The 25,302-nt window shown below is 36.6% G+C and overlaps 1 protein-coding gene across 1 annotated transcript in view; it reads left to right on the top strand.

Annotated features, from left to right (window-relative positions):
- Window positions 1–25,302, top strand: part of IL1RL1 (interleukin 1 receptor like 1) — a 44,226-nt gene that overhangs the window by 11,283 nt on the left and 7,641 nt on the right. The window contains 7 exon segments of the mRNA XM_043993412.1: window positions 1,334–1,396; window positions 6,060–6,201; window positions 6,291–6,436; window positions 18,583–18,729; window positions 20,164–20,331; window positions 23,848–24,072; window positions 24,075–24,162. Of these exon segments, the coding sequence (XP_043849347.1) occupies window positions 1,334–1,396; window positions 6,060–6,201; window positions 6,291–6,436; window positions 18,583–18,729; window positions 20,164–20,331; window positions 23,848–24,072; window positions 24,075–24,162 (979 nt within the window).

Raw genomic sequence — 25,302 nt, 5'->3', positions numbered from 1 at the left:
AAGAATATGACAAACCACTCCAGTATCTTTGCTAAGAAAATTCCAAATGAAGTCCCAAAGAGTCAAACAAAACTGAAATGACTAAACAACAACAAATGATTATGAAAATGAATTTTCTTAAAAAAATTCACTTTAATTCTTAAATATACCCTATAAAATTTTCAAGAGGAAGAGGTCACTCTATGAAGCAAATGACAGTATATGATGAATTCTGGGAAGCTTGGTCTATACGTTTAAATCATGTCACCTGATATATTTGCCACATATAAATGAAGACATCATGGTATAGTGGATGGAGGGCTGGCCTTAGAAAAGAAGCAGGGGGGCTAACAAGCACTTATTAATTGCCTATTATAGAAGAGGCACTGTACCAAGTACTGTACACAACTGTGGGAAGAATGTGCTATAATCTTTCAAGTATTAACACCAAACAGACCCCATTTTATAGTTGAGGAAACTGAGGCAGGCAGAGGCTATATAACTTGCCTAGGGTCACATAGTTAGTGTCAGAGGCCAGATTGGAACTAAAGTCTTCTTAACTCCAGGCCCAATGCTCCATACACCACACCACCTAGCTGCCTTGGTATTGGAAAGACTTCCTTTCAAGTTCCATCTATGAGATTTATTGTCAGTGTGACCTTGAGCAAGTTTAATTAATCTTTCAGAGCTCCAAATAACTCCTTCAAAACTCTACCAATAGATCATAAAATTTTAAGATGAAAATCATTTTAGAAATCATCTTATTTAACACCCCCATTTTGCAGATTAGGACAATGAATTCCTAGAAAGGTAGAATACCTTGGTCATGGTCAAATAGTTGAAAGTGGAATGGGTAGGGAGTTCTATCCTAGAAATTCTCTATGGGGATGAAAGCACAAGTAAACCAAACCAAATCAAACCAAACCAAACAAACAAACAAAAAAACCCTTAAAATGAAAAAAAACATTGGAAACCTCTGCCTATAATTTCTTTAAGCCAGTCCATGAAATCTCCATTAATGCCTTGCTTGGTAAGTGCTCTTTATACCTTTCTAGATTCAGGCCTAGACTTCAAAGGACTAGTTTGTGTAATTTGAAAGGTCCTGAAAATCAAAATTTCTCATAATGGAAGGAATGGCTTTTGCCTTCCAGGAATAAAATATATTGGTGGGATGCTGTGAGCAGTTCAGAAGACAGACTGATTCCTAATTGTGATTGGACTTTTTCCTTTAGGTTTACTTAGTTTTCTCTGACTCCACTGAAGAGCATCCCATGAATAAATGATAACTCAGAATCTGAGCTTTAAGTTCCTGACTCAATTAACACTCAATATTCTCTTTTCCTTTATTTTTAAGGTGAAAGTAATTTCTCCATGTGTCCAGAAATTTCTGTGCGCCATGAAATAGAAGTAGAGCTTGGTAAGAATTTCTTCAAATACCATGATGGTGGACTAGAAGGTTGGAATTACATCTAGTAACTTCTAAGTTACTGGTCAGGATCCTCATAATTGCTATAGTAGGGATTCAGTAATAATACAATCTCACATATTGGAACCCTGGACAATTTCAGAGCATTTCCCTAATGTCACTAACATGAACATAATAAGTCTTAGTCCATATGACTCCAAATGAATGAATGAATGAATGAATGAAAAAGTTTTTCCGTGCAAAGCACTGTGCTATTTGTTGGTGACTACAAATAGAAAAATAAGACAGCCCCATTCTCAAGTAGCTCACATTACAATGAGACATGAAATGAATCAAATGGGTGGCAGAAAAGAAAATTTGACAATGGCTGCAGAAGATCCCTACCACATTCTTCTGCTCCTTACTAATGGGTTGGTTTTCCAGGGAATCTGTATTTGTGGGTGGGTGGGTGGGTGGGCAGAGTCCCTAAGTATACTTATTGTAGGCAAGTCATCTTTTGATATGCAGTTGGAGGCTGCAATTGGAATTGTGGGCAGTGCCAGGGTAAGTAATGCAAAGTAAAGGGAATTTCTGCAGTTAAAGTATCTTTTAAAAGATATTCATAAGTTTGAAATAAGGTAAATTTTCTGCCAGTGGTGGCAGGAAGAGGACTGCATGGAGAATTTATAGGCTTCTAATGATAGAGCTAGAAGGGACTTTAAAGAACATCTAGTCTAGGTATTCTAGGTTAAGGGACCATGGACTCCTCTGGGGGTCCATGAAGAAATTTCAGGCAGTCCATAAACTTGAATGGCAAAAATGATACATCTATATTTTCTCTACCTCTAACTGAAGTTTAGCTTTTCCTTCAATTATAAACATTATATTATTTTGAAAGAGTCCATAGGCTTCACCAGATGACCAAAGGGGTCAAGGATATACCAAAAAAACAGGTAAAGAACTCCTCATTTAGTCTAACTCACTCAGTTTTTTTGGACATAAGGAAACTGAGGCCAAGCAAGGAAAAGTGACTTACTCAGGAGTGATAGCTATTAAACAGCAAGTTGAAAATTCACACATGGGTCTTTTGGCTTCAAATCCAGTGCTCTTTCAAGAAAAAGCAATTTGTACCTTTTATTATTATTAAGAGTGGTAATGTGGAATAGTGGGGAAAGGACTGGTTTGGGAGAAGACCTGGGTTCAAGTCTGGCTTCTGAAACGTACTTAACTAGGTGACCATGGGCAAGTCACTTCAAATTTCAGGTGACTCCTCTAACATGCACTACAGATACGTTGTTTTGTAGGTTTGTATTGATGGAAGGGATTTCTACCTAATGGAGTCTCTCATATTAATAAAATAACAGATCTAGACCCTTCCTCCAAATTACACAGGTGTATATACATGTATGTATACATGTATACAACTGCACATATAATATATATGCATGTTACTACAACCTACATCTGTACATGCATGGGTACACAGATGCATGCAAATACACACACACAAAAAGGGTAGATAGGTGGTACAGTGGAGAAAGCACAGGGTGCCTGGAGTCAGAAAGATCAGAGTTCAAATCTGGCCTCAGGCATTTACCAGCTCTGTGACTCTGGGCAAGTCACTTAACCTGTTTGCCTCAGTTTCTTCATCTATCAAATAATCTGGAGCAGGAAAGGCAATGCACTCCAGTATCTCTGCCAAGAAAACCCCAAATGGGGTCATGGAAAGTTGGACACAGCTTGAAACAATACAACAACAGTGAAAGGATACAGAAACACTATACCCTCCTTGTTCTTGTAAGCTGTGCCCTTCATCATGAATTTGAAATAAAATAAAACTTTATTTCAGAATATTAAGCCCATTCTTAGCTTGAAGGATATTTGCCAACAGGATATCCTGTTCTAGTCTATCAAGATCTTTTTTTTGTATTCTTTCTTTTTCTTCTAATGAAATTAGTATTTCTCCAATATTTGTGTCTGCAAAATTTGCTAAGCATGCCATTTATATATACACCTTTGTCTAGTCAGTGAAAAAAATATTAACTAGCTCAGGCTCAAGGACAGTCTTTTGCACTGGTGACCTCCTGCCAAGGACATGTTGAACCATTAACAGTTATTCTTTGAGTCTGGGCTTTCACCAACCTCTGAATCCCTCAACCAGACCCAAATCTCTTTATCTATCCTAACAAAAATTACCATGAAATGTTTAGCAAATGCTTTACAAAAATGTACATAACTTATATTTGTGGCATTCCCATCATCTACTCATTTAGTAACCCTGTAAGAATCTTAGAAGACTGAGAGTCCCCTGCAGCTTTCTCTTAGAATAAGGGGAAATGCTCTTTGTGAGTATTTTTAAATATTGCTTTTCTGGGTTAAAAAAATAAATTAAAATTTAATGATTCTACTAAAATGCTAAGGGCTAGGTTAAATGGAGCTCTCTGCCTACTCAGAAATTTATAGGAGATTTATGAGAATAGAGCATCATGAAATTCCCGTGTACAATTCCCTATGACAGAAAGATTATCTTACCAAAATAGCTGCTTTTGTAGATATGAAGTCAAGGTCAATCTGAAAAAAAGCTTTTTAAAAATTTAAATAAGGGAACCTATATCATAATATTAACTTGATAAAACTAAGTATCTCTTTGACCATACCAATTTCTCCTAAGGGCATGTGAAGAGGGGTGATAAAAGCAAGAGGCAGGTGGATAAAGGGAAGGGAGAACAGAAATATGATAAGACAAAAGGGAAAGAGATATATTTTTTAAAAGAGGTAATTAGGCATAAAATATACTTGTAAAACTCAGAAATTTTAAAGTAGGGAGTGATCTTAGACATTATTGAGGTCAATCCTTTTATCTTACAAATGAGAAAACTGAGGCCTAGGGAGGTAAAGTGATTTGCCTAATATTACAAAAGGGAGTTAGTAGCAAATGCAGGACTAGGCCACAGTTCTTCTGACTGTTGGTTCAATGCTTTTTATACTAACCTAGACTGCCTCTTCTCTGTAGAAAATGTTTAAAATAGGCATTTTTTAATATATTCTTTGGGGGGGGGAGCAGGGCAATGAGGGTTAAGTGACTTGCCCAGGGTCACACAGCTAGTAAGTGTCAAGTATTTGAGGTCAGATTTGAACTCAGGTCCTCCTGAATCCAGGGCAGGTGCTTTACCCACTGCGCCACCTAGCTGCCCCCTTAATATATACTTGATGGAGCTGTGAATTGGTCCAGCCATTCAGGCAAACACTTTGGAACTATGACCCCAAGGTCACTAAACTGTAGATACCCTTTAGCCCAGAAAAAACATTATTAGGCCTATACCCCCAAAGAAATCAAAGAAAGAGTTGTCCTCTTAACCATATGTAAAAAAAAAAAAAAACCCAAACATTTATAGCATCCTTTTTTTTGTGGCAGCAAAGAACTTGAAACTAAGGGAGTACCCATCAATTGGCAAATCGCTGGAAAAATTAAGGTACATGAATGTAATGGAAGACTATTCTATCATAAGAAATTATGATAGTGATAGTCTCAGTGAAACCTTAGAAGACTAATATGAAGTGATACAGAGTAAAGTGAACAGAACCAACAGAACAAGTTATATAATAATGGCATTGTAAAAATGAACAATTTTGAAATTGTTACTGTCAAAAGACAAAAACTCTGGTCAGGGGGCAGCTAGGTGGTGCACTGGATAAAGCACCAGCCCTGGATTCAGGAGGACCTGAGCTCAAAAATCTGACCTCAGACACTTGATTCATGCTAGCTGTGTGACCCTGGGCAAGTCACTTAACGCCAATTGCCTCACAAAAAACAAACAAACAAAAAACCCTCTGGTCAGTTCAATGGCTGGCCATGATTCCAGAGTACCAATATTGAAGAAGGTTAGCCACATTTTGACAGAGAGGTGATGGACACAACATACAGAATAAGATATACATTTTTGGACTTGGTTAATGTGGAAATTTATTTTGCCTGGCCATGCATATATTTACATATATTTTATCTCCCATTACATGTTAAAAGTAATTTTTATCATTTAAAAAAATTTTTTTGACTTCCAAATTCTATCCTTCCTCTCTCTCTCCTTCTTCTCCCTCCCTCTGTGAGATGGTATGCAGACAAAGATTATACATGTGCAATCATATATAACATTTCCATCTTAGTAATTTTATACAAGAACACTTGAGAAAAAAGAATGAAAGAAAGAAAATGAAAAATAACATGCTTCAATCTTACTCAAATAATATAAATTATTTCTCTGGGGGCAGATATTATGATCACTGTATTACTGAGAATACTTAAGTCATTCACAGTTCTTCATCATACAGTATTGATATTACTGTGCCCAGCATTCTTCTGGTTCTGTTCACTTTATCATTCATCATTTCATGTAAGTCTTTCCAGAATATAGCACAGTTTGTTTAGCCATTTCCCAATTGATGGGCATTCCTTTGATTTTCAATTCTTAGCCACAACAGAAAGAGCTGCTATAAATATTTTTGTACAAATACTTGACCGTGCATATTTGTTACCATGTGTTTTGTTTTTCTCCCCACCTCTGTGAGAAAGAGGAAAGTGAGAGATAGAGAAAATAAAAGTTTATTAATTTTTAAAGTGAGTTATGAATGCAAAAAAGAGAATACATCAATGACAATAAAAATTGTTTTTTTCTAGGAACCAATGTGAGTATCCCATGTAAAACTTGTTTGGGAAAAGGCTTACAGATGATAGATGAAGTTGGATGGTGTGTTAAAAAGAAGAACACTATTAATTGCATTGAAGATTCTCGATTTTATGAGGAAAACGAAGCACCAAAGTAATATTAGTTGGGCTTAAATATTTTTTCCTTTCATGAATTTTGCAACCTACAGAACAACTACTAAAGATCACATTTTGGTTTCTTAGGCCTAGTGAGAACTTGTACTGCAGAACCATCACTTTAAGAATAGCTAATGTGCAGAAAGAAGACCTCTCCTTGGAATTTTCTTGTTGGGCCTTGAATGAGCATGGAGTAAAAGAAAGCAACATAAGTATCAGAATAAAAAAGACAAGTAAGAACTAAAGTTTATCGATGTTTCTGTGGACATTTTAGGGATATTTTGGGGATGTTTTGTCACATATTTCTGTTTCATGTGTTGTCTAACCCTCGGCAACAAGATTGGTTTAATTCCCTCCTTGGAACAAGCCTTGGAGTAGACTTTTTCTTGACTGCAAGGTGGATGTGATACCACTAATACCGTGAAGCTTTGAGAATGTGAGTTTCCCATGGCCCTGGTTACTGACCAGTATTTCCTGGGTGAAAGATGTGTGTGATTTGAGGGGCCTTGCTTCTCCACTTCTGCTTGACCTAGTGTGTCAGCCTCCCCAAATCTGCCTTCCTCCTCTCCCTCAGAAACATGTTTTTCTGCTTCTCCTGGCCCCTCGCCTGAGTCATCTTTTCCTTTTCCTGGACTCCGATACTATTATTGGTCCTCTGATTCATTCCATAAAGCAGTTAGCTTACTTGTATCATTTATACATTTTTATATAATTTAGCTAACACATAAATTTCCTCAACAAATGTATGTGTACACATACACACACAGTTTTTGGTTGTTTCAAATTAGCACATTCTTACTAACTTTGGGAAACAGTCCAGTCCAATGGAAGGAGTGCTGCTTGTGGAATTAGTAAACCTGGGTTCAAATCCCTACTCTGACACTCACTAGCTATGTGATTTTGGATACTTAACCTCTCTGGGTCTAAGTCTTCAATGGCAAAATTGGAGTGTCTAATAAGATGACTAGGCAGCTAGGTGCACATGCACATGGTGCACAGAATGCTGGACCCGGAGTCCGGGAAGACTCATCTTCCTGAGTTTGAATATGGCTTCAGACACTTACTGGCTGTGTGACCTTGAACAAGTCATTTCACCTTGTTTGCCTCTGGTTTCTTATCTGTAAAATGAGCTGGAGAAGAAAATGGCAAACCACTCCAGTATCTCTGCCAAGAAACTCCCAATGAGGTCACAAAGAGTTGGACATGACTGAAAAATGACTGAACTAAAAATTAGATGACTTCCGAGGTCTGCTCTGGATCTATGTTCTGTTATATTACTATATGATTTTTTCTTTTAGGGCAATGAGGGTTAAGTGACTTGTCCAGGGTCACACAGCTAGTAAGTGTCAAGTGTCTGAGGCTGGATTTGAACTCAGGTACTCCTGAATCCAGGGCCAGTGATTTATCCACTGCACCACCTAGCTGCCCCCAACTATATGATTTTAATGAAAACACTTTATGATCATAGATGTGAGAGATCCATGTCTTTATTCAACTTCAGAAGATAATAGGTTCAGTATCTGTCTTATAAATGGAAAAATCAGAAGGTCCAGGTATGAATCCTAGCTCAGTTGTTAGCTAAGTGTAGGTAAGTCATTTTGTCACTGAAAGCCTCAGTCTACTTATCTATAAAATGGGAAGGGAGGTGTTTGAATTAAATAACCTTGAAGGTTCTCAATAACTCTAAATTTATGATCCTATTAAACGTAGCTCATTTAGGATTTGGTTGTGTCTCACAGTTCCTTTGGTAGTGGACACAACAAATGTTTACTGAATTAAATTGCCCAAATCACTGTATTCTTATGTTTATCCTTATTATATCCTATATATTCTAGTTATATCTTTTTTTTATCCTACATATTCGAAGTATATAGATCATATGCTTACATGGGGCATGGGGGAGGGAGGTATCAGTCTAGATCTATATTTTTTTTGGCATAGGGAACTCTTAGTGAGGAAATCCTCTTTACCAATGTAAATCAGTACTTGTAATATAGTTTAAAATATTGGAGAGTTTCCTGCTTACACTAAGAGGTTAAATTATTTGCCTGGGATCACACAGCTAGTGTGTGTCAGAGACTGGACTTGAACCCAGGTCTTTCTGAGTAGTAGGGTAGTTCTCTCTCTACTACCCCAAGTTGCCTATTTCTTAATTATTTGTGTACATTTATATTATCACATATAGGCATTGTGATATTACATACTTCCATCTGTTATTCTATATAATTTAATCATGATAGTAATTTTCTACTTATTTTATTAAGTATTATTATTATATTTATACAAATTAGAAATGATAAATTATTGTTAATAGCCTCCTGGGATTTTGCTCCCGTTTATCGCATAGAGCATTAATTATATTTGAGAATATAAAACCAAGTGTTTTTCAGTACATTTCTTCCTTAGTCTGGTATGCTGCATCTATTGATTGATTGATTCATTCATTCATTTAGGGCTGAAACTTTGATTTCATTGATATAAGATAGTTGTGTCAGACTGAAATAGAAAGGGGGAGACACTAAATGATTACAAAGAAACTAAATAAACATCCCCAGAGGCTGTATATTGATTCAGAAAACCACAAATTATGTTCCATTATTTACTTAGTTGAATCACATTTATTTAGAAAACCATAAATTATGTCTTATTGCATTTTTATTTATTTTGTTAAATATTTCCCAATTATATTGGGTGTGTGTGTGTGTGAGGCAATTGGGGTTAAGTGACTTGCCCAGGGTCACACAGCTAGTAAGTGTTAAGTGTCTGAGGCCAGATTTGAACTCAGGTCCTCTTGACTCCAGGGCCGGTGCTCTATCCACTACGCCACCCAGATGCCCCTTCCCAATTACATTTTAATCTTAATGGGGGGGCACGATGCGACTTGTGATTCATGATCCTCTAAAGTAAGGCACTCCCAATGAAGAAGCACTTTTTATAAATGGATACACCGGGGGGGCAGCTAGGTGGCACAGTGGATAGAGCACCAGCCCTGGAGTCAGGAGTACCTGAGTTCAAATCCAGCCTCAGACACTTAACACTTACTAGCTGTGTGACCCTGGGCAAGTCACTTAACCCCAATTGCCTCACTAAAAAAACCAAACAAACAAACAAACAAACAAACAAATAAATGGATACACCACCTATTCTGCCATATTTAATTTTAGAGAGGTGGTTGAGGTACTGAGAAGGTAAGTAATTTGTCTAGAGTCACACAAGTGGTATATATGAGACACTTTGGCTGTAGCAGATAGAAAGTTGGCCTGTTTAGAGCAACTCTGTTATTTTTGTATTGTTTTCTCAAATAGAAAGTCTTCTTTGACACATAACCTGAGCACGACAAAGTCACCATCATTTACTAAGTCATTTTCCCCATTTTCATTGTGATGGACTGACAAGATTTCTTGGTTTGATCATTTGATCTGAAATTGGAGATAGCTTGTTCATTAACTGACTCTGAGAATTGTTATTATATATTTCACCCATATCATTCCATTTGGTAGTTTCATGCTCATGAGGGAGGAGGTATGAATTTTGGAAGCCAAATATTTAAAGATAGGTTTAAATAACCACATGTGTATACAGATTGCGTAGATGTTTTCCTGTCAGGAGGCTGTACATTGATCTTCAGATGAGTTCCTGTGTTGTTTGACAACAGCTTTCTAGTTATCTGTGCATTAAAATTGCCTTCAGGCAGTGTCCTTGTTAAAGTTGATATTCTGCCTGGTCTATAGTCTCTATATTTTATGTTTTTCTTTGTGAGGAAGTGACAAACTCTGCTTTGGTAGCTGCGTGTATTAAATTAAAACCTAAAGATTTGAAGTTTTATTCCATATTGGAATCCTTTACCTCAAATCATAGAATAAAAGAAATTGCAAAAATTATCTTTTCTTTTTTAATAACAGAAATTATAAAACACATTACCTGTTTTAATATGTCAACTGCTTAAAATTTGTATGTGTAGTTTTATATTGCATATATTTACATGCACTTTAATGTCATTCATAAGCATTTACATAGTATTTTAGTGTTTGTGAAGTACTTTACAAATATTATCTTATTCTATTCTCACAATAACCTTTGGAGGTAGGTGCTATTATTATTCCCATTTTATAAATGAGAGAGGTTCAATGATTTGCCCACGCTCATGTCTTCCTGATTTCAAGACCAGTGCTCTATCTACTGTTTCTTTTGCATTTGCTATATCCTTTTCTTTTTCTTCTTTTTTTTTTAAATAATCAACATTTTTATTTAAGGTTTAGAATTCCAAATTTTATCCCTCCCCCCATCCCTGAGTCCGTAAGCAAACAGATATAGGTTATACATATGCAATTATGTAAAACATCACCATATTAGTCATTTTGTATGAGAAAACTTGGGTAAAAGAAAAAATGAAAGAAAGTAAAAACAGCATGCTTCAGTCTGTTCAATCAATATCAGTTCTTTCTTTGGAGGTGGATAGTCTGTTTCATCATTGGTCCTTTGGGATTGTCTTGGATCATTGTATTGCTGAGAATAGTTAAGCCATTCACAGTTTTTCATCAAACAATAATGCTGTCACTGTGCACAATGTTCTCCTGGTTCTGCTCACTTCACTATACATCAGTTCATACAAGTCTTTCCAGGCCTTTCTGAAATCATCGTTCTTATAATTTCTTATAGCATCACCATCATACATTTGGAATATCTTCTTATAAAATTTACCTTTCTTCTAGAGAGTTGGTAAATTTTGGGAAACACATTAATGTGACTTTCCTCCATCTGGATGGGGATGGGGGAAACTTCATTTTCAGGTTGCATTTACTGTTACTATATTGCTATGTTTTGCTCAACTTTATTATAGTAAGAATGTTTCATGATGTGATGTGTACATATGGAGGAGCACATAAACAAGCAAAAAAAGGAGTATTTTTTAAAAAAGAGTTCTGTAGTCTTAGAATTTACATTTTACCATTTTGGGGACCCAGTTTCATTTAAAACAAATATCCTGGTTAAATTTTATAATGCTTATGTTATTTGTCATTCAAAGAAATATTAGGAATAAAAGTAAATCATTTTAAAAATGGCCATCAGGGGCAGCTAGGTCGCGCAGTGGATAGAGCACTGGCCCTGGAGTCAGGAGTACCTGAGTTCAAATCCGGCCTCAGACACTTAACACTTACTAGCTGTGTGACCCTGGGTAAGTCACTTAACCCCAATTGCCTCACTAAAAAACAAAAACAAAAAACAAAAATGGCAATCATTTTTTAAAACATAATGTGGTCACATTCTAACCTTTTTTTTAGCAACCTAATTGATTGCTTGGTTATATTGGTTTGGGGACAGAGAAGAGGTAAAACAGGGAGTGAGGGAGTGCCACCTCTGCTGCCTCTTTTAATAGGGAAGAAAGCAGCAATTTGAAGACTCAGGAGGCAGTGTTATCAGTGGAAAAGAATCAGAGCTCTGGGATTTAAATTTTGTCTCTAATGGGCACCAGCTGTGTGATAATGGGAAAGCCACTTCATGCCTCAGTCTCAATTTTTTCGCTTATAAAATTGAAGATGATAATATTTCTGACTGAACAGGTATAGTGTGGAGAAATCCCCTTATAAATCTGAAAACACCAGTGAAATGTACATTATCCTTAGTATTCAATTCTTTTGGCAGAGAAGTTAGTTGAGCTGCCATGAGAGTGACACAGATCATAGCTGCCTCTTCTGTTTTCTTCTAGACCCATAAAAGTTTGGTCTTTTGCACAGCAACCAAAAGCACCCCAACAATTATTACATGGGTCAGTATTCTTAGGAACTAGCTTTTTCAAAGCCTCTATTGCCTTCTTGTTAACTTAATCGCCTAATCATTTCTGTAATAACAAGGTAGATTCCCCAGGTAGTGAGTTTACTCTCTGTGACATACATGTATACATATTTATGCATATGTGCATACACACATATACATAAATACATACATAGAGTGAGTGAAATCCAAAGTAGTTTGGGAAGGAGGAGACTAACAGTTAGGGAAAATCAGGAAAGGTTTCTTGTAAAAGGTGGTGGTTGAGGTCCACCTTGAAGGAAGAGATAGGGAACCGATGAGGCAAAGAAGGAGGTGAATGCATTCTAGGCATGGTAAAGAACACTGCTCTTGTTGAATAGCAACTTCAACTTTCTAGGGTACAAATTTGACTTTTATAACCTTTTAGGACTCTAAGAGAATGGAGCCAATCAGAAGCATTCTCTGACAATTTAAGATAGATAAGTAAAACATTTCACAGGAGGGGAAGGGGTAGAGAAAGAAGAGGATAATTGAAAGTAGAAAAGGGAAGAATTTATTATGAGAATTAAAAAAACATTCACTGTTCAAAGGCAAGAAACAAGGGGAAAAGACTGTCCTTTTAAACAAAACTTCAGGGTTTCAAGGACAAAAATTATATTACAATGAAGGATAAAAGCATCTGCTTTCCTCCATTCGTGCAGGTTTTATTAATATTTTACTTCTCCTCTGATAGGGATTGAGTACTTTATAATATTAAGCCGCCATGTAGTTGGGGTACTAGTCCATCATTACGCTGCCCAATAATTGTGGTTCCTATTTTTGTCCTAAAGTTATATACTGCTTATGTGTTGTTAAGGTCATTATTACTTAAAGACAGCTACTATATATGTTGTACTTGTATATTCTGTATAATACTTAGCACAATAAATACTAAATAGCAGCTAGTAACACTTAAGGGTAGGGTTGAGGCCTGGAACAGATCATTGGATTTTTTTATCAGCCATATCTAGGAAGAATCTTTGGCTCTTTCCTCTTCATTCATTCATTCATTCATTCATTCATTCATTCATTGATGGCATGCCAGCCACTCCAGTACTCAAAAATCTTCAGTGACTTCCTTTTGCCAAAATGTGACATCATCCTACCTGTCCAACCCTATCTCATTTTATTATTCTCTATGCACTGTATACTCCAGTGAACCTGACCTCTGTCACTATTACAATCCTGATATTTTCCTACCTCTATATCATTGCTTATTGCTTTGTCTAAAATTGTAGCCTTTTCCCTTTTTGCCTTTTAAATCTCTAACCCATTCTTTAAAGTCTATATTCCATGCCTGCAAGATTTGGAGTGCCTGAACCAATTTAAAATGCTATCTTGGACTCCAATCTATCTTACATATTACTGCCAGAATAATCCTAATCAAGTGATATCAGATTGTTTATACCCATCTCAGAAGGCCTGAATGGTTTGGAAGAAAACCAGATGCAGAAGGAAATTACCTCAGTTGTTAACTGCCATTTGTTAAGATGCTTAATTAGGAAGAAGTAGTGAGATAAACTTGGCATGTCTTGTCAGGGCAATTAAGTAGTATTTTGACACAGATCTTTTGTTTTTTGATGAAGAAGTCATCTCGAACAGTGCCATAATAATTAACGAACTAACTGTTCTTTGACCAATGCTTTCTTTCATCTTTATGTTACTCCTTTGTACGACCAAATAACCAAACAACAACAACAATAACAAAATCAAACCAAACTTCAATGACCACCTAGAGCCTAGAGGATGAAATCCAACCCCTAGCCTAGCATTCCTGGTCTTTCATAATCTGACCATATCCTACCTATTCAAACTTATTTATTCAGAGCAAAATCTTATATGTCTCATACATTTCTGTCTTTCTACTTTTATCTACTCCATTATACCCTGATTTGAATGTCCTTCATTCTTTTTTTTATTTGATATTTTATTTTTCCTCAAGTACATGTGAAAACAATTTTTAACATCCATTTTTTAAACTTTGTATTCCAAATTCTCTCCTTTCCTCCCTCCCCATCTGCACTTTGAGAAGTCAAGCAATTCAATATGTCATACATGTGTAGTCATGTAAAACATTTCTATTTTAGTCATATTGTGAAAGAAACATGACAAAAACCTTCAAGAAAATAGTTTAAAAAAAAAGAAAAAAAAGAAAAAATAGTTTTTAAATTATGCTTCAGTCTGGATTCAGATACCATCAATTCTTTCTCTGGGGATGGAGAACATTTTTCATCATAAGTTTTTCAGAGTTCTCTTGAAATATTGTATTATTGAGAAGACCTAAGTCATTCATAGCTGATCATCTTACAACATTGCTGTTACTTTGTACACAGTACATTTCACTTTGCATCTGCTCATGTAAGTCCAGTTTTTTCTGAGAGCATCTTGCCCATCATTTCTTGTAGCACAATAGTATTCCATCATAATCACATACCACAATTTGTTCAGTCATTCCCTAATTGACGGGTATCTCCTCAGTTTCCAATCCTTTGCCACCAGAAAAGAGCTGCCATAAATATTTTTTAACTTATAGCTCCTTTTCCTTTTTGGTTTTTATCTCTTTTTTCATACAGACTGTCATGGGGGTTGGGATTATTAAAGTTTAAACTGGCCTACTAGCTAAAGAACAGATACACCTTGCAAAGAGAAATAAGCCCATCAGGCATGCCTGCTTCCCGATCAGAACCAGGGGCAGAGATAACAAGTCAGGAGCACCACCTCACTCATGCTTTCCCCACCCCCAAAGGGAACTTTCCATTGTCAGGTGATGGTCACCTCATCTTAGGTCTATAAAAGCTTTTGCTTTTCTTAAGTCTGACTTATCTCTTGGTCACTTTAAGTGCCTAAATAAAAAACTATTTTATTCTAATTGAATTTTGTGTGAGATGGTGCAATTCTTTAAAGAGGAATACCTAAGGAACCCCGCCCCGCCCCCCACTCACACATTTCCCCCATGACACAGACCCAGTAGTGGTATTGCTAGGTCAAAGAGTATGCATGTTTTATTGCTCTTTGGCCATATTTTCAATTTGCTCAACAGAATGGCTAAATAAGTTTATAATTCCACAAATTGTTCATTAATGTCTCATTTTCCCTGCATCCTCTCCAATATTTGTCATTTTACTCTTCTGTCCTATTAGCCAATCTAATAGGTATGAGGTAGTACCCTCAGAATTCTTTTGATTTGCATCTCTCCAATCAATAATATTAGAGCATTTTTTTAAATGTGGCTTTGAGTACTTCATCTGAAAACTGTTCATATCTTTTGATCATTTATCAATTGGGGAATGTCTCTTATTTTTATAAATTTGACTCAGTTCTCTATATGTTTGAGACATGAGGCCTTTATCAGACAAACTTGCTTAAATTTTTTTTTTGCAGTTACTGTGCTGTTTCTCCCTCCATCCTATTCACTCCTTTTATACTATTCTCTCTCTCCTTTCACTCTGTCCCTCCTCAAAAGTGTTTTGCTTCTGACTATTCCCTCCCCAGTCTGCCCTCCCTTCTATCACATCCCATTCTCCTATCCCCTTCTCCTCCTACTTTCCTGCAGGGAAAGATAGATTTCTATTCCCAATTAAGTGTGTATGTTATTTTCTCTTTGAAGCAATTCTGATGAGAGTCAGGTTCACTCACTCCCCTGACCTCCCAAATCTTCCCTTCCATTATAAAATCTTTTTCTTGCCTCTTTTATGTGAGAGAATTTGCCCCATTCCATCTCTCCCTTTCCCTTTCTTCTAGTGCATTCCTCTCTTACCCCTTAATTTTATTTTTTTTAGATATCATCCCTTCATATTCAACTCACACCTGTGCCCTCTGTCTATATATACTTCTTCCAACTGCCCTAATAATGAGAAAGTTCTTGTGAGTTACAAGTGTCATCTTCCCATGTAGGAATACAAACAGTTTAACCTTGTTAAATCCCTTATGATTTCCTTTTCCCATTTACCTTTTTATGCTTCTCTGGAGTCTTCTACTTGAAAGTCAAATTTTCTATTCATCTCTGATTTTTTTCATCAAAAATGCCTGAAAGTCCTCTCTTTCATTTAATTCCCATTTCCTACCTGAAGAATTATACTCAATTTTGCTGGGTAGGTGATTCTTAGTTGTAATCTCAGCTCCTTTGCCCTCTGATCCTTTAATGTAGAAGCAGTTAAATCTTGCATTATTATAACTATGATATTATTTCTTTCTGGCAGCTTTCAGTATTTTTTCCTTGACCTGGGAGATCTGGAATTTGGCTATAATATTCCTGGGAGTTTTCATTTGGGGATCTCTTTCAGGAGGTGATCTTTCCATTTCTATTTTGCCCTCTGGCTCTAGAATATCAGGGCAGTTTTCAGTTCTTCTAAGGGCTATGATCTAAGGAGAGGTGTATTTACTACTCTCCTGGCCTGTGCTCTGATCTGCAAGAGACCATAAGTACTCTTTTCTGCCCTGGAACTGAGGGGTGGGTCCCCACTCCACTGTGGCCACAAGCTCTGGTATGCTACTGCTCCTCCTCTCCCTTGGACTCCCCTCAGGACTACAACCTGAATCAAAGTATGGACAGAACAAAAGGGTCCTGCCTCAATGCCAGCAGATAGAATCTAGTAATCTCCTTCTCACCCCCTTCACCCTCTGTGAACTGAGTTTCAGAAGCAGTTCCTGCTGCTTCTGATTCAGTGTCTCCCAAGGCCTGCTGCTGGTTTGCTGGGGCTGGGTTGGCACTGGACTGAGCTCCACTCTCACCTGGGTACAACAGAACTTTCCTGCCAACCTTCTAAGTTGTCTTTGGCTGGAAAATTATTTCACCCTGTCTTTTTGTGGGTTCTGCTGCTCCAAGAATTGTCTTATAGCATTATTTAAAGATATGCGGAGGGGTTTTGGGGAAAGCTCAGGTAATCCACTGCCTTTCCTCTGCCATTTGGCTCTACCTCCAAATGTCCTTCATTTGACCACTCTAAAGTCTAACTGTCCTTTCAAACTCACCTCAAGTCTTTCATTAAAAGGCAAGATATTGCTCTTGGAAAAGAATTATACACGAGTCAGTAAGACCTGGGTTTAAATCCTGCCTCTAAAGGAGTCAGTAATATCTGGATTTGAATCCTGCATCTGACATTTACTAGCTGTGTCATCTTGGGCAAGTATCTTTAGTTTTCTAGTTTTTTTTGGTTTTTTTTTAGAGCTTTCTCAACTATAAAATAGGGAAAATAATGACTATAGTATTTACCTTACAGAGTGATTGTGAGTATTACATGTTTTAATGCATTTAAAGAGCTTTGCAAACTTACCATTGTATTAAGCCTTTCCTGAACACCCTGAACTTCCCTAATTCATTTTCCAATCTTCTTCCTACCCATCTTGTCTCTTTTTTGTTGTTGATTTGTTTCAGTCATGTCCAACTATTTGTGATTCTATTCAGAGTTTTCTTGGCAAAAATATTGGAGTGGTTTGCCATTTCCTTCTCCAGCTCATTTACAGATGGGGAAACTGAGGCAAACAGGGTTAAGTGATTTGTCCAGTGATTTAATATGATCCTTCACTATAATCCACACAGCCAGCAAGTGGCTAAGGGCAGACTTGAACTCAGGAAGATGAGTCTTCCTGACTCCAAGTCCAGCACTCTATACACTGTGCCACCTAGCTGACCATCTTGTCCCTTACCCCACTAAAAACCTCCCACCCTGGGGTCCTGCTCTCTTAACTGATGATTTCCTCTCCTTTTAAACCAAGGAAGGAAGGAAGAGCCCAGCCATATTGCCATATTCTCACCTTGACTTAACTCTCTGGATTTCTCCTTCATTTCATACTTTCTAACTTGCTGCCAGTTAGGTACCATCTTCCTTTTTCTCTCTTTGCCTTCCTTCTCTATAGTTTTTGTCTTCCTCCATTAGGATATGTTACTTGAGTAGAAGGGCCATTTTGTTTGCTTATATTTCTATCCCCATCTCTTCATACAGTGCCTATTAGCTCTTATTAAGTAATTAATGTACTATCCATCCATCCATCCATCCATCCATCCATCCATCCATCCATCCATCCATCCATCCATCCATCCATCCATCCATCCATCCATCCATCTAAATATCTCTTACCTTTGAATGTCTCTAAATGCCATAGTCTATGAGGTAATATAAGGGTCCAAACTAAAATGGGCAGTGAGTGTAGAAAGGGGAAGAGAGAAACATTAGGAAGAGAGAATAGACAGGATTATGGCTCAATGAGGGAATCCAGAGTCAAAGATTTATTTACATGTTTGGCTTCTATTAAATATTTATTTTTGTTAAATTTGTTACTTCTCATATGGAGAAATTTTATCTTATATTTGGATTCTAATTGTCTCAATGTTAAGTACTGTCCCTACATTTCTTTGCAGCTTCAACTCTTGCCACAGGGTCTTATACATGGTGCTAAATATGTTTTTATTAATTGACACCAATATAGGCCATGAAAATTCTGAATAGATAACAAATGTTATTGTAAGTGAAGACTAACTTTTGGTTGAAACTTTTTATTTAATGTGACACTATTCATCCTACCTTACTTTAGTGATAATAACATTTTTTCTTCTTTATCTCTTTTCTCCCTGTTCTTTTTTTCAAAATAGCTGGTCAACAAAGCACCTACTGTATGCTTGCAGGACTTAGTACATTGTTAATACTAATCATTATATTAACAGTTATATTAAAAGTATTCTGGATTGATTTTATTCTGCTGTGGAGAAAAGTAACTAGACCTTATAAATCCAGGGATGGTGAGTATTAAGTTTAAAATTTCTTTTTTGTTTGGAAATTTTCATAGAAGATATATATTATTTTCAGATTCTTAATCTATGGCTCCTTTATAAAGTCAATTAAAAGATATTATGCTGTTAACATCGTGGCATATAAAATTATATGTGGTTGCCTTATTTCAAATTTGGGGAAAATTAGCTGGGGTTTCTAACATATTGCTACTTATAAATTAGAAGCTTTAGCACCAATTTGGCACATTAAGCATTTATTAAAGTATACCAAATTGGCTCAGAAAGTTAAGAAGGAGAGATAATGAGGAACCATAATGAGCTGCATCTGCTCTCACCAAGTTCCAGGGCCAAGAGAGTGAATCACTGTGTAAGCTTGCTGCGGGGAAGAGGAGAGCCCGCCCTTAAACATTGCTCAAAGCTAATTGGCTAGCATCATTCAAATCTATTGGTTTACTGGATTTGAGGGTGGTCCAGCTGATGTCAGAGTATGAGGGGGAAAAGCCTTTAGATAGGTGTGGTTTTAATGCCTATTCACAGTCCAAGGTCCAACCACAATTCCTTTGAAAATCTCCTGACTCTGGGCTGGCCCCAAGATAGATCTGGCCAGACTCTCTGGGTCTCATAGAACTCCAAAACACCCTATTATTAATAATTTTCTCACAACATTTAAATCACGATTATGCTGCCAATTATTTACACTGAGTTACACTCAAAGGTCAGTCACCAAACTGAGATTATTATCCAAAACTTTAATCTGATTTGTAATTAGATTGTTTTTATTTGCTACTGAGGATCTCATTTGCAGCAGCTGGCCCAGTTTCAGAACTGTTTAATAAATTGTGAAACATTTAACATGTTTAGTACTTAACCTCCGAAGGTTATTGTGAAGATAAAATTTGTAAGCTGCTTTGTAAATCTTGAAACTTATCTAAATGCTAGTTATTATTATTAATATTTGCGAAACATCATGAGATTAAAAAAGGAAAACAGACTCTGTGTATCCGCTGCCCAAATGTGAACGATGGTCTATGATTTAGCGGAGCTCAGTGAACTGGCAAATTGAATGTATCTGGTAGCAGCAATTTCATGTATGTCTACACATATGAGTACATAAACATACATACCCATTGGCAGCTAGGTAGCATAGAGGTTCCAATTTTGGATTTGGAATCAGGAAGACACAAGTTCCAATCCCACCACACAGGTACTAGCTGTGTGATTCTGGACCTCAAAGAGACCAGAGATGAGAAATTTTTGCTATATGGACAGGCCTAACATATTTTTGTAGGGTTGAGAACACTCATACACTCATCCACACCTACCACATCTCTCTTTCTCTCTCTGTATATACGCACACACGTGTGTGTATGTGTATACTTATTTATATATACAAATAACCATTTTAAGTACATTAATGGAACTTTGATTTGCTTTTGTTTTTAGATGGAAAAATGTATGATGCTTACATCATTTATCCCAGAAACTACAAAAACAGGACTGAGAGTGTTAATTCCATGGAATATTTTGTTCACCAAATTCTGCCTGAAGTTCTTGAAGAGAAATGTGGATATCGCTTATGTATCTATGGAAGAGATCTTCTGCCTGGAGAAGGTGTGACTTTTAATATGATGCAGTGATTCACTTTCATTATTATAGGATATCAAATATAAATAATTATTTCACCTCATTCTTTGTTGATGGATAACTGAACAAGATAGCCAAGTCCCTGTGGCTCAGGGCTTAGATCTATCAAACAATTTCTTCTGTACCTTGTCCTTCAAAGGTCAATCAAGGGGCAGCTAGGTGGCACAGCGGATAGAGCACTGGCCCTGGAATCAGGAGTACCTGAGTTCAAATCCGGCCTCAGACACTTAACATTTACTAGCTGTGTGACCCTGGGCAAGTCACTTAATCCCAATTGCCTCACTTAGAAAAAAAAAAAAGGTCAATCAATCACATTTCAGTGTAACTACATCAAAAACTCTACCAGTTGTGAAAATTCTGGAAGTTAAGTCTCCCTGGAAACTTGAACTTTGACAATACTTCACTGTAAATTTTCCCTTCTTTTCTGCTCCTTGCTCTTTCTACTACAAATACTGGGAGAGCCCTGGAATTCCCTAGCATTATCTTAAAGGTTTGAAGTGGTACTTGGAAGTTGAGTTGGGGAATACAAGTTTTTCAGCAAGCTGCTGAACTTTTATAATACTATGTCCATTTTTATGTTAGATTGCCAGAAATTACAATAAAGATGTCTCAAAAGTCTTTGGTGCAGTTTTAAGGTTTATTAATGTAAAACTGCACTAAGACTTTAGGCACACCCCACTTATGATACTTTTATACTTAGACTTAGATTCTTTGCTATAATTGTTTATTCTTTGAATCAACCAATAAATTAACTGTGTACTTGGTATTGCACTAGGTGCTAGAGATATGAAGATGAAAATGAAATAGTCCTTGCCCTCAAGAAGCTTACATTCTACAAATTTCAGGTCATAGTAAACAGTTTCATGAGTTGTTGCTTTCATTCTTCTGGTGATGATTCCACCTAAACTTAAGCTTGTCTTTGGATGACAAACATAAAATCTTTCACAATCTGACAATTGTAGCCTTTTTCAGCTTGGTAGGACCTAATGGACAGCTGGCACTAGAGTCCAAGGTCACCCACTTATTATAAAAAGTAGGATTTTCTTTCCTTCCTTCCTTCCTTCCTTCCTTCCTTCCTTCCTTCCTTCCTTCCTTCCTTCCTTCCTTCCTTCCTTCCTTTCTTTCTTTCTTTCTTTCTCTCTCTCTCTTTCTTTCTCTCTCTCTCTCTCTTTCTCTCTCTCTCTCTCTCTTTCTTTCTTTCTTCCTTTCTTTTGGCAATTAGGTTGCCCAGTGTCACAAAGCTGGTAAATGTTTGAAGCTGGATTTGAATTTAGGTCTTCCTGACTCCAGAGCCAGTGCTCCAAGTGGGATGGGGGATAGCATATGGATGTAATATGAGGGTAATTTTAAATATCCGAGCAGAACTAAGAGAAAAATTGTATACAGTAACAGCAATTTCATTTTAAGAATGATTTTGAACAACTAAGTAATTTTGACTATTATAAATATACAAATTAAAGATAAGGACATATAAAGAAAGACACTATCTGCATCCAGAGAAATAACTTATAAATAGAAGTAGGTAAAGAATAATTCAAAACACATACACATATGTATATATACTATGTATATATGCACATCCATGTATGCACATATGTATATATATACACATATATATCTATATCTATTTGTATCTAAGGTAGCCATCTCTATGGTGGAAGAGGGAGGGAAAGGGGAAAGGAATTTACACAGGAACTTTGTTGTATATTTGAAGGAAATTGCACGTTGTACATGATACATGGTATCATGGTAGATTTGTGATTTCATGCATAATCATTTTTTATTGGAAATGCTTGTTTTGTTTTGTGAATTGAAAATAAAACAAATTTTAAATTAAAAAATTATTAGCAGTAATAACTCTGGGATACTGTAACAAATTAAATACAGGACAATTGTCCTCTAAAATATAACCTCCTTAGTCCTTCCTGGATAGGTCCTTCTCCAATCAAAGCCATACACAATTGCTAGAATATCCCCAAATCACATGACTAGCACTCAACTAGCAAACATTTATTAAGTGTTCACTATGTTCCATGCACTGTGCTAAGTGCTGGGAATACAAAAAGAAGCAAAAGACAGCCCCTTCTCTCAAGGAGCTTATATATAGTAAGTGATGGAAATGGGGATTGAATGTAGATCTTCTGTAAGTCTAGTATTCTTGGCAATATTCATCAGAGATATCTGGCCTCAATCAGGGTAGCTCATATTCTAAAAGTTTCCAAGTTTATCCTAACTTCCAGCTCAGCTTATTATCTACTATGCCATGATAAAATATAGGAATTTCAAATTACATGTTCATAGAATTCATTGGCATTTAATGGGATAATAGTTTTGAGTTAGAAGGAACCTTAGAAAAGATCTAGAAGGTAGTGTGTTGTAGTTGTGTGGTGTAGTTGATAGAGCATTGGACATGAAGATAGAAAAGATTCACATTCAAATCCTTCAATAGATGGTTACGCAGTTATGTGAACCTGGGAAAGTCACTTAATATCTCTTGGGCTCAATTCCTTATCTGTAAAAATGAGGGGGTTGGACTCAATTTCTAACTTTCTTTCTAGATCTAGATCTATCATATGGGCCAATTCCCCCACTTTATAGATGAGGAAACAGATCTGGAGTGGTTATTTACAAAGGTCAACAGAGGAAGTAGTAAGTGACAGAATACACCACCATAATACCCCATGTCAATGGTTGTGGCTATGGTACTGATATGTCTCCCAAGAAGCCAATTAAGTCAGGTATATGAGTGTGCTAATTTAGGGGTGGGAATAGGAAAGCAAAAAATTTTGGAGGACAATATTCTTTCTCTATTTAGTTGTATACTCTCAGAATTAACTGAACAGAGCATGTAGTTGTGAAATTTATGCCAAATCATAGAAATACTATTAAGAAAACTTCTAAAGGTTGGTAACACTTATTGTCAGAGTAGTCATTGAGAGAAATGGTATTTCTTTCTTGTATCAGGACTAAGGTTATCCCGTTTTCTACTTCCTAATTCAGAAATCAACCAGTGTGTGAAATTTTAGGAAATTTTTAGGAAAAACCCAGACTACGATTTAATCAGACAGTATCCTAAGTTTAGGCTAATGGATACCTGTCCATTTATGTTGATTTTCTTTATTCAGACAGGTGATATGGAAATTGATGTCTCTTTTACCAAGATATGGGTGATCCAAGTCATATCCTAATTAGATGCCCCACATCTTATTATAATATTAATTTCCCCATTAATTATTAACCAATCAGAGTTGATTGCCACCCTCAGGAACACTCAAGGGCATATAAAGTGTGAGCCCACCACCATGAGGGGTGTTTTGGCAACTGAACTCTTTTTATTAACAAACATTCTAGCCTTATTAATAAAATAATAAATTAATAAAATTAATTAATCAGAAATTATGTCCTTTCCCACTTTTTAAATGCCACACCATCAAACTAGAAAAGAAAACACAATAAATATAATTTCTCTCCTTTGTTTAACAGATGCAGCCAGTGAAATGGTAAAATGCATACAGAAGAGCCGAAGGCAAATAATCATATTGAATCCACAGGTGGAGCATGGTGAGGAATTTGCCTATGAGCAAGAGATTGCTTTGCACTGTGCTTTGATGCAGAATGACTCCAAGGTGATCCTTATTGAAATGGAGACAACTGGTGACACCAGTGAACTTCAGGATTCTCTCAAGCACATTATTAAACAACAAGGTACATTGAGTGGAAGGGAGACCATGTCACCAACCAACGATCATTTAATTCCAACTTCTGGAAGCATGTACGGTACCAGATGCCAGCAAGAAGGCAAGTCCTGAGATCCATTTTACCATGGCGTGTCAAGACCAGGACATTATTGCTGGCTTTTCCAATTCCCATTGACAAAAAAAGTTTGCTTTTGTATCTAATATGTCTAGATTTTTTTTTAAATCAGGGTAAGTTGGTTTGTGACCTAGAGTATAGGGATAGGAAGAAGGAAGTAAGCAAGGGTATAGACAAATAATACTCGAAGAGCTCTTCCTTTGGCGTCTAATTCCTCTGTCCTATTTTCTAATCTGTGCAAAAGGCTCAGAAAATTTCCCACTTTCTGTCTGCTTCTTTTCCACTTCTTTTTTCTTTTGTTATACCCCTAAACCCAGTTGTGTGTATAAGGGAATGCTTCTCTCCTTCCCACTTCCAAGTCTTATTCTAGCTGCAGACATCCCTAGTCAACATAATCCACATTCTGAAAAACTGGAGTGATATGGTTATGTCTTCATCAGTGATCAAATAGTACTTCATAGAAAACTTTGATGCAAAGAGACCTTAATGAATACTTGGCTTTAACCTAGATGCCCAAACTTCAGCAAATATTTTATTTCAATGAAGAATATATAAACTGAGAAAGCAATTAAAAGACTCTCACCTTTAACATAAACCTCTTTTCATTTGCAGGGCAATCAGGGTTAAGTGACTTGCCCAAGGTCACACAGCTAGTAAGTGTCAAGTGTCTGAGGTCAGATTTGAATTCAGGTTCTCCTGACTCCAGGGCTGGTGCTCTACTCCACTGCACCACCTAGCTGGCCCTTCTCATATTTTTCAATGAAAAAGAAAGCATCTATCCCTACTCCCATACTTCCCAAGGCATTTTACTTCTCATATCATGCCTCTGACATGCACAGATTTCTCAAAGCACTTTGCAAAAATATCTCCTTCATCCTTGAAACAACTCTGGTAGAAAGGTGCTGAGGCAGACAGAGGTTAAGTGTATTATCCAAAGTCACTAAGTTAGTAAGAATCTGAAATAGAATATATACTTAGGTCTTCCTGACTCTAGGTCTATTGCTCTATCCACTATGCCATCTAGCTGTCTATACAGACATACATTAAAGAAAAGATTACCTCATAATGTGGAGACATAATAATCTGATCTGTGTATAATTCCTGTGTATATAATGTGTTCAATTT

Source organism: Dromiciops gliroides, chromosome 3 (assembly GCF_019393635.1).
Source record: "Dromiciops gliroides isolate mDroGli1 chromosome 3, mDroGli1.pri, whole genome shotgun sequence".
NCBI lineage: Eukaryota > Metazoa > Chordata > Mammalia > Microbiotheria > Microbiotheriidae > Dromiciops > Dromiciops gliroides.
Note: the sequence above shows the minus strand (reverse complement) of the source record. Positions and strands in the feature narration are given on the sequence as shown.